We start from the raw sequence: 16,998 nt of genomic DNA, 5'->3' as shown, positions 1-16,998 counted from the left end.
TCCTCCTTTGCCCTGGCCGTTCTCTCCACCCTTCAAATCTTCCTTCCCCCACCTGATGCTGTCTGCATCTTTCTGACTCTCTCTCTCTGCATCTCAATCTCTATATCCCTCTGCCTCTGCGCCTCACGCTGTCCTCCTTCGGATCTTTGTATGTGACCCCTCCTGTCCCCGTTTCACCTCCAACCACAGCAGCTCAGAGCCACCCCAAGATGTATGCCCGGGTCTGGCAGGATTGGGGACGGCGGGGGGGGGTGGGGAGATGGGCCTCAACGCTTGGTTCCACAGCAGCTCCCCAGCTTAGAGCTCAGCAGGCCACCTCTCCTGTGTCCCTGCTGCCCCTCTCGGCTCCTGCTCTGCCCCTGGTTTCCCAGCCTGTTTGTTTAACTACAGTAGTGTGGAGAGGCTCCACAGCGACACAACTTTCCCACTCCCAACGCTTCAGGGGCTGGCAAGGGGCCAGCAGCTCCTGCAGCAGCCCAGGCAGGCTGCCAAGCAGCAAGACCCCGCCCTGGAGCAGCGCAGCCTCCTCTAGGCGGGGCCACAGTGAGGGTCCCAAGACTGGCCCAGCAGGGGTAGGAGCAGCTTGTGAGATCCCCCTTCCCCGGGGCCCCAGGGTGCCCACACCTGGCAGCTGCTGACAACCCCACCATCAAGACAGGGCTTTTCCTTTGTGGCTCAATAGAAATGGGAGCCCCACTTCTCAAGGAGCTTCTCTAAGAACCAGGTGGGGAGAGGAATTAACATAAACAGAAGGGTCACGAATGTATAAACACTGAAAAGCTCTCCAACAACATGCACTCAATAAGCATAGCTGAACTAGTGACTATGATAGGCATCCAGTCTGCAGTGTGCCAGGTAGATGGCGGGGGGGATGGGCGGATAGGTGGGTAGATGAGGGGATGGATGGGTGGGTGGGTGGGTGGATGGATGGACAGACAGTTGGGTGAATGGGGGAATAGGTGGTTGGATGGATGGGAAGGTGGGTGGGTCGGTGGATAGGTGGATGGGTAGGTGCCTGGGTAGGTGGGTGGGTGGGTGGGCAGGTAGATAGTGGATAGGTAAATGGTTTGCAGGTTAGCAAGCCAATCAGTATCAGACCTCCCTTTTCCTTCGACCCACCCAGAAAACCCCCTTTGCCAGATTTCTTTATTCACCAAAGACTGATTAAAGCACCAGACGCCCCCCTTGGCCTCTGAATTTCAAGCAACTTTTCTAATTCCTCTTCTCTGTCCCTTTTCCAATGGGAGAGAGTGAGGAGCCCAGGTCACAGACACAGGGGGGTGGGTGGTCAGGAACTAAGAGGCCCACAACAGCCAAGGCCTGTACTATACTCTGATTATCTTAAGGAAAGGACAGAGGGAGCCAGGTAGGGTAAGCACCACCCATGCTGCTTCCAGCAGAGTTAGCAAAGCACAGGGAGTGTTTTGGGACAGGGCCATCAGACAGCAGGAATGAAACCTTTTCTTTTCCCTGCCAGGAGGCTCACCCCAAGCTGAGACTGGGCTTACTGAGCAGAGCCCAGAGGACCGAGCTTGAGCTATGCAGGGGGCTGGAGGGCACCAGGACTGAGCAGTGGAGGCTTGGGAGTGGGGGAGTGTACCTGGAAGATGTGGCTGAGAGTCCCAGGGAGAGGAAATTCTGAGGCAGGCCAGGCTGGATGGGATTAACAAAGGCACCTCACCCTCTCTAGCTGTGGTCTGCTGGGAACCTTCCAGAAAGCTCAGGGCCTGACCCTGAGCAAGATCCAGCCAGAACCCAAAATAACTCTGGAGCAGCGATGTTCTCAGGACCACCCTGCCTCACCCATTGTGGCGATCCTGGTCTTTCTGGGTGGCAGAGGCTAGGGGCCCCCATATGGCTGGGAGATGGGAAGAGATTGGAGGAATCAAATGGAGCCCAACTCTCTCCCCAGGCTTCCTCATCACCACCCCTGCCGTGTTTTGCAGAGATTTTAAAAAGTAAGATATGGAAAATGCTTAAGAACAGAGTCTTCACCCAGTAAGTATTCAGCCATCAGTACCTAAGGATGGTACCTGGCACAGCGCAAGCACTAAATATTTGTTGAATTAGTGTATAAATGAATGTAGACCTGGAGGGCATTATGCTAAATAAAATAAATCAGACAGGGGAAAAAATATATATGATTTTGCTTATACGTGCAATCTAAAAAACAAAGCAAACGGGAGTGCCTGGGTGGCTCAGGCGGTTAAATGTCTGCCTTCAGTTCAGGTCATGATCCCAGGGTCCTGGGATCCAGCCCCGCATTGGGCTCCCTGCTCAGTGGGGAGTCTGCTTCTCTTTCTCCCTCTGCCTGCCTCTCTGCCTACTTGTGCTCTCTCTGTCAAACAAATAAATAAAATCTTTAAGAATAATTAATTAATTAATTAATTGAAAAATGGAAAACAAAGCAAATGAACAAACAAAACTCATAAACACAGAGAACAAAATAGTGGTTGCCGGGGGTGGCAGTAGGGGGCAGATGAGGTGGGTGACAGGGGTCAAGAGGTATAAGCTCCCAGCTGTAAAATAAGTAAGTCACAGGGATGTCATGTACAGCAGGATGACTACAGTCAATAATATTGGAGTGCATATTTCTAAGTTGCCGAGAGAATAAAAGTTCTCATCACGAGAAAAAAAAATTGTAACTTTGCATGATAAAGAATGATAACTAGGCTTATTGTGGTGATCATGGCCTAGTGTATGCAGATATTGAATCATTATGCTCTCTGAAATTAATATGTTCTATTTAAATTATGTCTCAATAAAATATATCCATATTATATATAGATACAGATATATAGAAATATATAAAGGAAATTTTCTGTACTATCCCCCCAAAAAGTATGAATGAATAAGTAAATCTTGCTCCCACTTAGCTACTCTACTTCAAATATTAGAAGATACAAATCAATATTGTCTCTATAGCTAGCAAGGAAGATGTATACATTAAGCTCATTCCAACCCCAGGGCCTTTGCACTTGTTGTCCCTTCTGCCAGCAGTGATTTCCCTCACATCTTTACAGGGTTCACGCCCTCACTTGACTCCAGTCTCTGCTGCTGGAAATGAGAAAGGGCCCTTATCACTGGTCTGCTCATGGAACTCCCCCTCTCCCCAAAGTTGTCTCTCCTTCCCCAGTCAAGGACTCTCACCAAGCACAAGCGCGCACATGCACATGTGTGTGCGTGCGTGCACACACACACACACATCTAGGCAAGCCTCACTAGACAGTTTCAGTGCCCTTACCCTATCCAGAGCTAGAACTTGAGCCAAAGGAGGTCTGGCCTGGCAGATGATCCCTCCTGTGCGCTGGTGACCATTTGTGTCTATTCATGACAAGGGCTCACTCAACCCACAGAGGAGGTCACGCTCTGTCCTCAATCACTCCTCCCTTCCCAATTAGCCTTCGCAAAAACCATGGTAGCATGCAAACAACAGAGTCCGATGGATCAGGATTTAAGAATCCTTGCTCTACCACTTAAGGAAAAAAAAGTATTTTATTGAGCACTTACTGTGAGCCCGCCTCTATGCTAATCTCCCTACACACCTGAGCTCATTTAACCCCCATAACAATTAGGCAAGATAGCTGTTATCTTTATTTTACACCTGGCTGAGGCAGAAAAAACTGGCGAAGTGCTGCGGCTCTGGAATGAGGCGGAACTGGGTTCAAATCTGTCCTCCTCCACTTACTTGCTGTGTGGCCTTGGGCAAGTCACTGCAGCTCTCTGAGTCTCTGCTTCCTCCTCTGTAATGAGGAGATAAGATAGTCACTGCCTTTGATCCTGCTGAGGATCAAAGAAGGTAATGGATGAAAGCACCGCACGGTGCCAGTCAGGCAGCCTTCCATCAAGCTCGGGGCCTGCCCTTCCCTCCTTATCTCGCCAGCTCCCCTGCCAGCATTTGCAGGCTGGGACTGGTCTTCCCCAGGGTGCCAGGCACAGGGCTGGGCACAGCCAGCACACAGACTATTCTTGCTGATTGGCAGATTTTCCCAAGGCCTTGATTGCAGAGACCATGGCCTCTCCAGAGTACCCCAGTCAGGTACTCTTGCCCTGGGCAGCACCAGTGGGAGGGACTCTGGAGGGAGGCCCCCTCCTACCTCGGACCCTCTCCCTTGTTTGGAAGACCTTCGTCACCATGCATCCTATCCTGAACCCCGGATCCTACCCTAGTTCCCCGGAGTCTGAGTTCCTACCTAGACAGCTTGGCTGGCAGCTTGGCTTCTCCAAGACAGTGGACCTACAGGCTCACTGGTCACTCACCCCAGGGCTTGGAGCTCTGACCCTGCCCCAGGCCCTCAGCAGGACCCTGCCCTATGCGGACAGATACTCCCACTTCTATCAGCTGTCCAAATCACCCACGCCAGAACCCTGGGCTCTCGTCTGCCTACCACTCAACCCTCTGGCCACCACCCACCTACCCACAGCTGTCACTTTCATCCCACCCATGAGCCCACACATGCACACCCCGAGCCCACAGCCAGCCTCCAGTAGCCATGCCCTCGCCAGGACCTGGAAGCCCAGCAGAAAAATCACTGAGGCACTTTGACATGCATCAAAGGCGCTCATAAATAAATATGTGTAAATTGCATGCAAACAAAGGTGGGAATTTACATCTTTCATTGCTCGGTCAGCATCTCCCAGTACCAGTGAGGCTGCCTGTGGCTCAGGGGCTTTGGAACAAGAGCCCTTGCATCTAGGGCTCCAAAGAACAATCCCAGATTCTCAAACTTCCGAGTCAAGCGCATCAGCCACCATTGGCTGAGTGCCTACTGCAGGCGTTCCCCCAGACCCGAGCTCCCGCACACACCCACCCAGCCTGTGAAGCGTTTTAGAGTCGCCCTGGGGGCCCAGGAAGCACCTTCCGCATTTGGACGACCATCACTAATCCTGCCTAGGAGCCCCAGTTTCTTCCGAGTGCTTTGGTGAGGCTGCCGTGTATGAACCCAGGTAGGAGCACTTAGCACAGTTCCTGCCCAGAGCGAACACTTGGTAAATCTTCACTATTATTAAAGAGAGTGTGTCTATGCAAACGTATTCTGGAAAGACATAGCCAGGAGGAGTAGTTACGAGGGGTGAGGTAGAGAGATGAACGGAGGGCTTCCACTTCCTGTTTCAAGTATTTCTGAGGTAAAGGGTTTTTGCAAAGGAGACTGTATTGCCTTTATCATCAGCAAAAACTATAAAGATGTTCTAGTTTGGTGGAATAAAACACTACCAAGGCACAGATCTGTCCTGAGAACATTCACTTCTCAGCCACCTCCCCACCGTTCTGCACCTCTCCCCACTCTCCTGGGAATCCACATCCCTCTGAACCTGGGGCGTGGGCAGCTAGGTTCGACCAGGGGGAGCAGTTTGCTCTGGACACGACATTTATATTCATAACACGTCACGTGACATCCCCTGTCTGACAGGACAAGCGAACCTCGGAACCCTAGAACTTTTCTGAACACCAGCTCAGCCAGGCCTTGGTTCTCCCACCTGCCATCAAGGACTGCGCCCTGGGCAGAGGACTCCTTGCTCGGATTCAGTCCCAGCCCCACAGTTCACAGAGAGGCTGTCACGTCTGGATTCACCTTTGCTGCTCTTGCCCACTCCCATTGGCAGCCACTGTGTAGGACCTTTAGATCCCATATAACTTCACTCTGGTCATGGATAGAGAACGTTGGGCAGGATCAGGCCCTTGCCCCGGGTGCCCTGGGCCTAGTATCCAGCACCCTGTAGCTTGAGTCGGCTCACAGGGACGAATAAGAAGATACACCCTCTTCTCTGAAGCCCACTTCTTCTAAAACTGAAGGCTAGCCTCTACTTCCTCCTGACAATAAAAGCCCGTATCTGCCATTTCCAAGTCCCCCTCCCCCCAATTTACAAAGAGAAGGAAATGAGATCACAGTGGAACAACCACGTGCTCATTCAGCCACAATCTTAACTGGTACCACTACAGACCAGGAACTGGGCTGGGTGCCGAAGAGACAGATGAAACAGAGCCAGCTGCCCCCAGGAGCTCCCGAGCCCATAGGAGAGACAGATGCACAGAAAGGAATGACACAGTGCAGGCCCAGAAATGCTCCCACCGAGGTGGTCTGTGCAATACGGTGTGGGAGCAAGGCCAAGGTCATGATTTCCTGTAGAATTAGAGCAAGAAGACTTCCCAGAGCATGGGACCCTTGAACTTGAACTTGAAGAATGGGGTGAGGGGGCATTCCACAGAGAGGGAACTGCGCGTGCAAAACTAGGATGCCCTCAAGACCCTGTGTTTTTGTGGGAACAGAAACTCCGTGCTGCTGGATTCAGAGGGTAGGCAGAGGCAGGACCCCTCGGGTTATTCACAGTAAAGAGCAATGGAGGCTTCCTGGGAGGCAAGCGACATGTCCAAGTTGTGTCTTGGGGGAGGACTCTGACTTGATTCAACACAAGGCCTGGAGGAACGGAGACTCATACCAGACGTCCTCGGCCAGTTGCCAGATTTTATGACTTACTCACTCCCCTCACACATTCTTTCAACCTCACTCTCCTGGAGCCACCAGGGTGTAGGCTTTGGCTCTCCCTTGAGGTACCCAGAGCCAACAGGCCAATGGGCCTACAAATAGAGGTAAACCGAGGCACTCTACCGAAGGGTCCTCACCTGGTCGAAAGGAGAGGAGGGCCATGAGTCTGATGTACGCTCTTTTCTCAGCCACAGACCAAAGTTGAGACGGAGGGTGATTTTATCTGCGATGACAAGTCCAGCCCCGGGCTCAGACAGGTATTGTTCCGGGCTCGGCAGACATCCCCAAGTCAGACAGATGTCCAGGGCTCAAACAGACATTGCCCCCAGGCCAGGAAGATGTTGCGCCAGGCCCGGGCAGATGCTGTGCCAGGTTCAGACACATGTCCTGGGCCCAGACAGAAGCTGTCCCGGGGCCAGATAATGTGCTGGGCTCAGCCAGGTGTCCCAGCCTCAAACAGATGTTGTCTCTAGCCCAGGCAGATGCTACCCTAAGCTCAGACAGATGCCTGCCACCAGACATACATAAAGATGCTAAGAGGTCCCTGGGAAAATATAATTCCTAAATCCTTCTTGGCCACTTCCACCCTCCACCTGCTACCCTCAAGAAAGCGGAGGACAGCCAGCACCGAGCCCGACCAACTCTCTCCGGAGGCCCCAACTTGTAACAGCCAAGGAACCCTCGTGTCCCTCCCTCAGACTCCAGGCAAGTCCACTACGCAGAGGGGAGGAAGGCACATAGAGCAGGGCGATGAGTGGGGCACACGCGCAGGAGTCCAGGGTATCTGTGCGAGCCTCGGCAAGCGTGCCCAGGCTCCCTGAGCTGACTACAGGCTGGGGCGGGGGGGAGAGGACTACAGTCCCCTGGAGGGGGTTGGGGGACTAAAGGAAGGAGCGGGTGGATGCGAGGACCAGGCCCACTAAGTCTTACCTCTAACCCACACTCTGAGCCTGGCTGGAGGGAAAAGGTCCTGTGACCTCATCCCCATACTCCTATCTCTGCCCAACACCCTAAGAAGATCATTACTTGCTCATTTGAGGGTAATGACTTCCTTCTCCAGAGCTGGGCAGCATGAGGCTAGGGAGAGGGGACCAGGAGGCTGGCCCAGGGTGGACAGAAAATGAGGGACAGGCCCATTCACCAGCAAAGCTGGAAGAATGACCCTCCGTCTCCAAGAGCCTTTACAGGGGCACCCTGGAGACCTTTCTCCTCATGACCACACAGCTCCTGTCAGGAGCTATCGTGGTGCACACTTCAGCTGTGCAGAAGTTGGTGTTCAGGAACCATGGAGTGCTGGATGTTCCTGGTCTATGGGTTGGGCAGGCAACCACTAGAGGTGGGAGGGGAAGAGGTGTTTCAGTGAGAGCCTAAACACCCCATCTGTCCTGGAAGGGGGGTCTGGGGGCAGGGGGGCTGGGGACTCCCTTCAGACTCAGTCACTCCAAGCAAAGCTGGGGACCAAGTGGTTCATGAACTTGTAAATTAACCTTGAGCCAACCCCCAGCAGGTGAAGTTGGGACCTTCCTCCTGCTCTCCAGAGCTACCTGGAAGCTGAGAAGGGTCAGGGGTGATCTTTAAAAACCACTCTCAAACAGAAACTCCTGACACAATTACAAATGCTAATGCACACGCATTAACACCAACCAAGCACAGGGACCTTAACACAAGCACACCAATACTTTAGGGAAATCCATTAAATACAAACACACGAATTCACAAAAGCCCACCAACATTGAGCCACCACACACACAAACACACTAAGCCCCCCACCCATGACTGTAAACGCTGTACCACACACAAACACAAGGGAACCCCCTTCCTCCTCTGCACCCCACCCAAGCTGCCCACTCCCCACCTTCAGTCAGGGCACAGAGTCAACATGGAGTCCAGGAGGTCACCTCACTCTTCTGATGAAGGTGACAAGGACTTCAATGACCATTCACTGATCTCACTCCACCCGGCGGTGGTGAATTTTGCAGCCACCCCGATGAAAAAGTGTGTTTAAAAAAAAATTTATAAAGAAAGGAAGAAACTCAAACCCAGCCCCAGCCTTTCAGAGTGATTAATCCCCGCTAATGATTTACCGATTTGCAGAGAGCGTGTTCTGCATAACCGGATTGTGGGCATTAACACCAGCTCAGACGCTGCCATTCTGCTAAAAATGAAAGTAAATTTTAAGAGCAATTGACCACCCCTAATTTGAATATTCTACTGATGCACTGGGAGGACCCCACCCCCACCCACATGGCTTAGGGGCTTGGGGGAGGTGGGGGCGGCGGGACACGGAAGCAGCAAGGAAAGGTTCGTCCCTAAGAGATATTTCACCTTCCATCCCTCTCTCCCTTAACCCAGACGGAGAAATAGGGAATCTTAGATTAAACTGAGGAGGCTGCTTCTTCCTCCTCTGCCACAGGCAGCAGAGCCCCTTCTACCCCTCCCCTCCTCTTCACCATCTTGCCATCACAGGCAGGACGGAAGGACAGAAGGGGCAGGTAGGACACCTGGAGGGGTTGAGTACAGAGGGGAAGAGGTGAGGGCTTGACAGCTCGGCAACAGTGATCCTACCCCATGTGGGAGAGCTTTCTGGATGATGGCAGGCATTGTGAATCTGGTACAGAGGAAGCGGATGGACACAGTGACCCCAGTACAGCCCTGGGGTGGGGGGGCACCTGTGACCCTAGGACCCTGCCAGACTCTTTCAGTCAAAAACACGATCCAGCCCAGGAAGAGCAGGTGTGGGCGTAGGCACTCCCGACGCCGCTGAGCGAGAACGGGTTGGAGAAGCAGGCAGGTTCCACTCCTGCTCACACAGGCTCTTACTCACCCCAAGCAGCCGGGGAAAAAACCCAGGCCCCACGTCCCAAATTCCCATCGGGGTGATGATCTCATCTCGCCTTCACAAGCAACCCACCAGGGACCACCCTGCCCAGTTTACAGATGAGGACACTGAGGCTTAGACCGGTCCAACGTCATCCAGCAGGCCTGAGTTTGAGCCGAGATGGAACCCAGGACCCTTGACGCTCTGAAAATGCAGGATCCAGGGCATAAAGAGAAGACTGGCAGAAGGGAAAATAAGCAGCTGTGAGTGCCAGCCACGTCCTCTTCTCCCCACTCCCAGCTGGGTCTGTCCCCTACTCCCAAAAGCTCAAAGCCCATGCACACAGGAGGGTATCCTAAGACACCTGCTCCCCCAAGAGCCCTCCCCGTGGGCCCAGATCTGCCTCTCCTTAGCTTTTCTTGGCACTCATGACTTACAGTAAGGAATCCAGGGGGAGGGTCCTGGAGCTTGTCTTCCCCCCAAGCAGTGAAAGGCCTTGGATCTCCAGATGCAACCGCTCTCAGCGTTTCCCGAACTCCAAGTGCCCACTGATCGGACTGACAAGACGCAGCACAGGGACTCAGAGGCCAAGGGGGGAGGCAGCCAGACCCAGCTGCCCCCTCTGCCTCCCTCCCAGACCTTGCTCAGTGTGCCATTGCGTTGGTTCGCCCATCTGGGGCATGTGTCTGGAATATTACAGAGCACAGGTGCTGGTGGGGAGTGTGCTTGTCTTCTAGAGGCCGCATCTGAATCTCTCAAGCAGGAGCGTGAATGTAGATCACAGAGTTAGTGTCTGTGACTCAGGCCTTTGCAGAGAGAACACGTGGGGCTGGAGTTCACCCCTGCAGAGCCTCCCCTGCCGCCTGCCCCTCCCGGCAGTGCGACCCCCCACAGGGAGGGCCCCATCTGCTGGAGGCTCGGTGACCTGTGTCAAATGAGCAGGCGCTCGGTCACACTCCAGAGCCCGGCGGCCTCCGGGAAAGCCCAGGCAGCTCCAGGGCTGGGGGTGGGCTGAGCAGGGGCCCCGCTGGGGAGGGAGGGCCACAAGCTTCTGAGACTGGCGGCAGCCTGGCTGGGAGCTGCCCTCCGCAGACAAGGAAAGTGAAGAAGGAAAAAAAAAAAAAAGGAAAAAAAGAAAGAAAATAAAAATATATATATATATATATATATATATATATATATATTTCTAAAGAAAGGGCTTCCCTGCTTCCGTGGGACCAGCACTGCTGCCATAAGGCAAGGGCCAAACTCTGAGCTGGGCACGGGCCCCCCTCTGCCTTCTGACCCCTTGTGCGGGATATATTAGTTCCATGGTGGGGGGCAGGGAGATACATCTGTGTGTCTCCATGACGCGCAGGGTTGGCCTCTTTGTATCTGAGCACTGGGGGAGACAGTGTGAGTGTGTCTGTGTGTTCACATTTGCGGGTACCAGGGTGTACCTGTGTGTGGGAACTGGCCTGCCAGGTGAGAGCTTCCATGCTTGTGACCCCTGGGCCAGCAGGTCTCCAATATTTCTGTGTCACTGAAGCAATGCCTACTCGAGCCTCCTGCAGCCCATGTGCACGTTCTGGGCACGTTTCCTTTGGGATGCATGTCTGTATTTATCGTTGTGTGTTGGTTTGTGTTGACTCTGAATTCCATCCTAATGGGATGACTCCATGTGTCCCTACTGTGAATCTGGGTGTTTGTCCCTAGGCTAAATTGCATGTCTATATCTGTGTGTTGTATGTGTGAATGCATGGCCATCTGCATGCCTAAACCGTTCAGCATCTACATGGGTCAGGTGGTAGTCCGACTGCCATGCCCCAATTTCTCCCCGTCGGCTCTCTGGGGAAGGGGGGGTTCCCCTAGAGAGGGGCTGTTGAACTGTGGGCATCTCTGCCAATGGGTATGTCAGAGCCCCTGGGGTCCTACCCAAACCTCCAGAAGCAGAAGCAAGTTGGATATCAAGACCTCTGGGGGGAGCCCAACTCTCAAATACAAGAAACTGTTAACTCCAGACTAAATCCATGCATTATAGAGGGTCTAAAACTTCCAAAACAGAGAAAGGAATGTTATCCTTCCCTAGTCCACACAGCCAGCCCCGAGGGTGCTAACACTGGAGCTTGGGCATCGTCCTGAGAAGCAGGGATTGCTGTCTTATTTTAAGATGACAAAACTGAAGCTAAAACCAGTGAAGCAGACCGGCCAAAGTCACAGATGTGCTGGGGGATGGGGGTAGGGGGAACTGGGAAGGAGTCTTGCTGCCTGACAAACTGGTCACCTAGGAGCCAGGATTTGCTGCAGACACCCCTCAATTCAGTACACACCTGAGAACCCGGCTTCAGAAGCCCCAGCTGACCCTGGTCTGTCCCCACAGAACTACCAGGGATGGGGCTGTGGTTTCTCTCTGCTGCGACCACCAAAGCCAGTGCCTCCACTGGCGCCCGCCCCCACCCCATAGCAGTGGGAGCAGGCGTGATGAAGAGTGGGACCTGCAGCCTCAGAGAAGCCCAGTTTCTTAAATTTTTTTTGTTTATTTATTTGACAGAGATCACAAGTAGGCAAGTAAGCAGAGAGGCAGGCGGGGGGCGGGGAGGGGTGAGGAAGCAGGCTCCCTGCTAAGCAGAGAGCCCAATGCAGGGCTCATGACCCAAGCCAAAGGCAGAGGCTTAACCCACTGAGCCACCCAGGTGCCCCAACAAGCCCAGTTTCTTCATCTCCACCCCAGGAATAATAATCTCAGGGCCCTTCTACAGGGCTGAGAGGTGCAGATAAAATGTGAATAAATGCAGAAGCACTCCCTAAACCATTGTGCCCATGGGTCACTGTTCTTCAAGTCTCAGTGGCAGTTCAAAGGCTGAACATCATACACCTGACTGCTGTCCAGACACTTCCCTTCCTCTAACAGGAACTGAGAGATTCACAGAATCAGACAGCTACAAGAGCCTGAGAGGTCAGGCGGGCCAAACCTCCACAACCGCACTCTACAGATAAAGAAACGGAGATTTGCGGGGCGCCTGGGTGGCTCAGTGGGTTAAACCCTTTGCCTTTGGCTCGGGTCATGATTCCAAGGTCCTGGGATCGAGCCCAGCATCGGGCTTTCTGCTCAGCAGGGAGCCTGCTTCCTCCTCTCTCTGCCTGCCTCTCTGCCTACCTGTGATCTCTCTCTCTCTCTCCTCTCTCTCTCTGTCAAATAAATAAATAAAATCTAAAAAAAAAAACAAAAAGAGAGAGAGAAAGAAAGAAACTGAGATTTGCTTAGAAAGGGGGAAGTAACATGCCCATTCACTGGCCTTGCACAATAGAAACAACCAGAGTAAAAGCCTTTTCTGAGAGCTTTTCACCCCCATTTTCTCAGACTACCCACTGACTCCCCTCAGGAGGCAGGTGGGCTGCCTACAGTACAGTTAGTCCCCATTTACAGGGAGGAAAACCCAGAGCCTCAGACACTGGACCAGAGCTATTCTTGCCCAGAAAGATAGAAGCAGGTCCAGGTTGGAAGCCCAAGCTTCGGGGTCATGCTGGTTGGGTTAGGGCTGGCGTGAGAGGCGCTTTCAATACAGAACTCCCACCTTGGCCCTACCTCCTGGGCTTGAGGAGGGGTCAGGAAGGCAAGTGCTTTATGGTCTTATGAAAGAAAGGTGACTCAAGGTGACCATGTCTTGGGCCAGAGTCCAGGAAAGCCAAGCATCCCTAGCTGGGTTCAGACACCAAGGGTCTAGAGGAGCAGTCTGTACCCAGAACGACCCCTGTCACCATGGACTCTGCCCCAGCCACCCTGAGGACCATTCCCACTGCAACTGTTGTCTAAGCCCCCATTACCTTTATTCATTCACTGAGGCTCTATTTACAGTCCTAACTTGCCCAGTAGGGTCTAGCTGGGCCCCCAGCTCAGTTCTATGATCTGGGACCCCAGGGCTCTGGAATCTAGGGCTCCACTGGAGGTAAGACCAGAGGGGGAAAAAGAGTGGGCTGTCAGGTGGAAGCCTCAGTGCAGGAAAGTGGAGGCTACAACTCATTACACTCAGCCTCCAGCCCCGTGTGGGGCTTAGAGGCACGGAGTGGCTGCGTTGAGGTCCAAGTCCACTGAGGCTCTTTCAAGGAGCCCTCTCACTGCTGGGGAGATGAGAAGATCCCGGAATTGCACACTCCGCCTTCCTAGCAAGGCTTCCTCCATCTCGGTTCCCTTTTCAGCAGGCCCCAACCAAGTCCGTTAAACTCCAGCTCAGAGCTCCAGCGAGGCTGGACAGCTCCTGGCCTGCATGCAGGATTTCTGAAGTGCCAGCCGCCCTTTCTCAAGTCCACGCCACTCCTCACCTGGAGCAAGTTTCGCGTCCGGGCATGACCCGGTCATGACCTCGGCCAGTGAGTCGGTCACGCAGAGGGAAGGAGCGAGAAGGCGGCAGCCGCGTGGGACAGATACCCAGGGGCGAGTATGTCCACCACCCCCATCGGCGGCGTTTTCCCCAAGCCTAGGTCTCCACCTCGAGGTCCTCTCACTCGGAAAGCCCGGAACGCGGCCTGGTTACGGGAGCTCGCGTCTCCCCGCAGCACCGCAGCATTGCTGCGGTGCGTACCCCCAGCCGCCCACGCAGTTCTCACCTGGTCCGCGTAGCCCGGAGGAAGGGGAACCTGCACCAGGCGGAAAGCCAGAGCCGGTCGGACTCGGCCCGCGCCGGACGCGCTCTCGGGGCCGCCGTACGTTGGCGGAGTTTCGACGCTAGGTCTAGAAGAAGAGGGAAAACGGGACGGGTCCGGGAGGCGGGCAGAGGAGAGCTCCGTGCAGGCTTGAAGCGCGGGAGGCGAGGAGGCCGAGGGGAGCAACGGCGCCGGAACCGAGCCGGGACCCGCGCCGCCTCCCGCTCGCCGCCGCCGAGACCCGCGGGAATCCCGGCCCGCCGGCAGCGGCACTGCGGAGGGAGGAGAGCGGGGCTCCGCTGCTTCTCGGAGCCCTAGCGCCTCCCGGAGCCCGCAATCCCTGCCGCTGCCTCTTGGCCGCCCGGGCAGGAGACGGGCGGGAATTCAGTTCGCGTGGAGTGTGGGACCTGCCGGGCTCCGAGTCTCCTGCTCCGGGGGTAAGCGGGGCCCACGCAGCCAGGACGAGAGGGGGTGCGGTCCCAGTGCCACCCCCGCGCCACTCCCCACGTGGCGGCCGCGCCCCCGGGGCGTGAGTATGTACGCGGACGGTAGGGGGGCCGTGAATGAAGCCCCAGCGGCCAATCAGCACGGCGGGCGCGCGGGACCCCGGGAGCGAGGCCCAATGGCGAGCTCTGGGCGGCCGGGCCGGGCGGCGGGCGGACGCGGGGGGCGGGGGCCGTGGCCGGGGGGCGGGAGGCGGCTCCGCGGGCAGCCAATGGGCGGCGGGTTGGGTGGGGCTCCGGAGCGCCGAGCGGGTCGGGGCTTTAAGCCGGCGGAGCGCGGCGGCGGGGCCCGCAGACGGAGAGGAGCGGCGGCGGCGGCGCGGCGCAGGGCGCGGGGCGGCATGGCCACCACCGCGCAGTACCTGCCGCGGGGCCCCGGTGGCGGAGCCGGGGGCACGGGACCGCTTATGCACCCGGACGCCGCGGCGGCGGCGGCGGCGGCCGCCGAGCGGCTGCACGCGGGAGCCGCGTACCGCGAAGTGCAGAAGCTGATGCACCACGAGTGGCTGGGCGCGGGCGCGGGCCACCCCGTGGGCCTAGCGCACCCCCAGTGGCTACCCACGGGAGGAGGCGGCGGCGGCGACTGGGCCGGGGGCCCGCACCTGGAACACGGCAAGGCGGGCGGTGGCGGCACCGGCCGAGCCGACGACGGCGGCGGCGGCGGAGGAGGTTTCCACGCGCGCCTGGTGCACCAGGGGGCGGCCCACGCGGGCGCTGCATGGGCGCAGGGCGGCACGGCGCACCACTTGGGCCCGGCCATGTCGCCGTCCCCAGGGGCCGGCGGGGGCCACCAGCCCCAGCCGCTCGGGCTGTACGCGCAGGCGGCCTACCCGGGGGGCGGCGGCGGCGGCCTGGCCGGGATGCTGGCAGCAGGCGGCGGCGGTGCGGGACCCGGCCTGCACCACGCGCTGCACGAGGACGGCCACGAGGCGCAGCTGGAGCCGTCGCCTCCGCCGCACCTGGGCGCCCACGGACACGCACACGGACATGCACACGCGGGCGGCCTGCACGCGGCGGCGGCGCACCTGCACCCGGGCGCGGGCGGCGGTGGCTCGTCGGTGGGCGAGCACTCGGACGAGGACGCGCCCAGCTCGGACGACCTGGAGCAGTTCGCCAAGCAGTTCAAGCAGCGGCGCATCAAGCTGGGCTTCACACAGGCCGACGTGGGGCTGGCGCTGGGAACACTGTACGGTAACGTGTTCTCGCAGACCACCATCTGCCGCTTCGAGGCCCTGCAGCTGAGTTTCAAGAACATGTGCAAGCTCAAGCCGCTGCTCAACAAGTGGCTGGAGGAGACCGACTCGTCCAGCGGCAGCCCCACCAACCTGGACAAGATCGCGGCGCAGGGCCGCAAGCGAAAGAAGCGCACGTCCATCGAGGTGGGGGTGAAAGGCGCGCTCGAGAGCCACTTTCTCAAGTGTCCCAAGCCCTCGGCGCACGAGATCACCGGCCTGGCCGACAGCCTGCAGCTGGAGAAGGAGGTGGTGCGCGTCTGGTTCTGCAACCGGCGGCAGAAGGAGAAGCGCATGACCCCGGCGGCCGGCGCCGGCCACCCGCCCATGGACGACGTTTACGCACCGGGCGAGCTGGGGCCGGGCGGGGGCGGTGCATCGCCGCCCTCGGCGCCCCCGCCGCCCCCGCCGGCCGCGCTGCACCACCACCACCACCACACACTGCCCGGCTCGGTGCAGTGACCCCGCGGGCCGGGCCCCCGCCGGCGCGCAGCGAGGCGCCGCGCGGCCTGAACTCTTTTTGTTCGGTTGCTTTGGATTTTACAAAAAGCCCAGAAACTTTCGAACAAAACCAAACACCCGGACGACCCTCTCTGGCGAGCGGCGAAAACAGCCGATAGGCTGAGTCGCCCGAGCCCCGGGAGAGAGGAGCGAAGATCCGGAACGCGCCAACTCACCCCGGGCATCCTGCCCGCCGCCTGCTCCCTGCCCCCATCCCCTCGACGACCCCCGCCCCTGCCCCACCCCGGGCTGTTCGGGGCCGGATCCCGGCAGCGGCCTCCCCACAGCGACAGGTAACGCGGTACGGGGTTAGGGATCCCCGGGAGAGAGGACGAAGAGAGGAGGGTTCCCTATCCCTCTCCCCGGCGCGGACTCCCAAGCCTGCGGGTCGAGGGTGGGGGACTGTCACTTAATTCGCTCCACGCCTCTTCTCTCCCACAAGGATGCGCCCCATCCCCTTACCCTTCCTCCGGGCTTGGTTTTTTACGGTTTTTATTTATTCATGGAGCCTCCCGGCTCCTGGGGTCCTTCTAACTCCGCCCGCGCCCTTAATTTAAATCGCTGTATACTGTATTTATCGGGGCCCCGGAGGGGAGGCCGCGAGAGCCGCGTCTGTGTATAAAAGCAGGAAATAGCCAAAGCTTTAATCTAGCCTAATTTATTTTTTTCCCTTATCTTCCCCTGCCCTACCCCCCAAAAAGCAAAACAAAAACAACAAAAAAAAAACTAACAAAAAAAAAAAAATTCGAGTGTTCATTTTTCGTTTCGTTTTATCCGAGCTGCGATTCGGTTCCCGGCCACGCGGGAGGGGTCTGCGCTCCCACACATAGCCCACGGGA

The 16,998-nt window shown here is 56.7% G+C and overlaps 1 protein-coding gene and 1 long non-coding RNA gene across 2 annotated transcripts in view; one reads left to right on the top strand and one right to left on the bottom strand.

The window, feature by feature from the left end:
• The window catches only part of LOC132001642 (uncharacterized), a 64,913-nt gene extending 50,485 nt beyond the window's left edge, over window positions 1-14,428 (bottom strand). The window contains exon 1 of the long non-coding RNA XR_009399645.1: window positions 13,888-14,428. This is a non-coding gene — a long non-coding RNA (uncharacterized LOC132001642). The remainder of the gene's footprint in view (window positions 1-13,887) is intronic.
• A 339-nt stretch (window positions 14,429-14,767) lies between these two features.
• On the top strand, window positions 14,768-16,120 carry POU3F1 (POU class 3 homeobox 1). The gene has a single exon (XM_059376375.1). The coding sequence runs from the start codon at window positions 14,768-14,770 to the stop codon at window positions 16,118-16,120; it is 1,353 nt and encodes a 450-aa protein (XP_059232358.1).
• The last annotated feature ends 878 nt before the right edge of the window (window positions 16,121-16,998 follow it).

Source organism: Mustela nigripes, chromosome 14 (assembly GCF_022355385.1).
Source record: "Mustela nigripes isolate SB6536 chromosome 14, MUSNIG.SB6536, whole genome shotgun sequence".
Lineage (NCBI taxonomy): Eukaryota > Metazoa > Chordata > Mammalia > Carnivora > Mustelidae > Mustela > Mustela nigripes.
This window is presented reverse-complemented; position numbering and strand designations above follow the sequence as displayed.

Bases quoted from the DNA above. Each gene is read 5' to 3' on its own strand.
- POU3F1 (XM_059376375.1), top strand. From the start codon at position 14,768: ATGGCCACCACCGCGCAGTACCTGCCGCGGGGCCCCGGTGGCGGAGCC.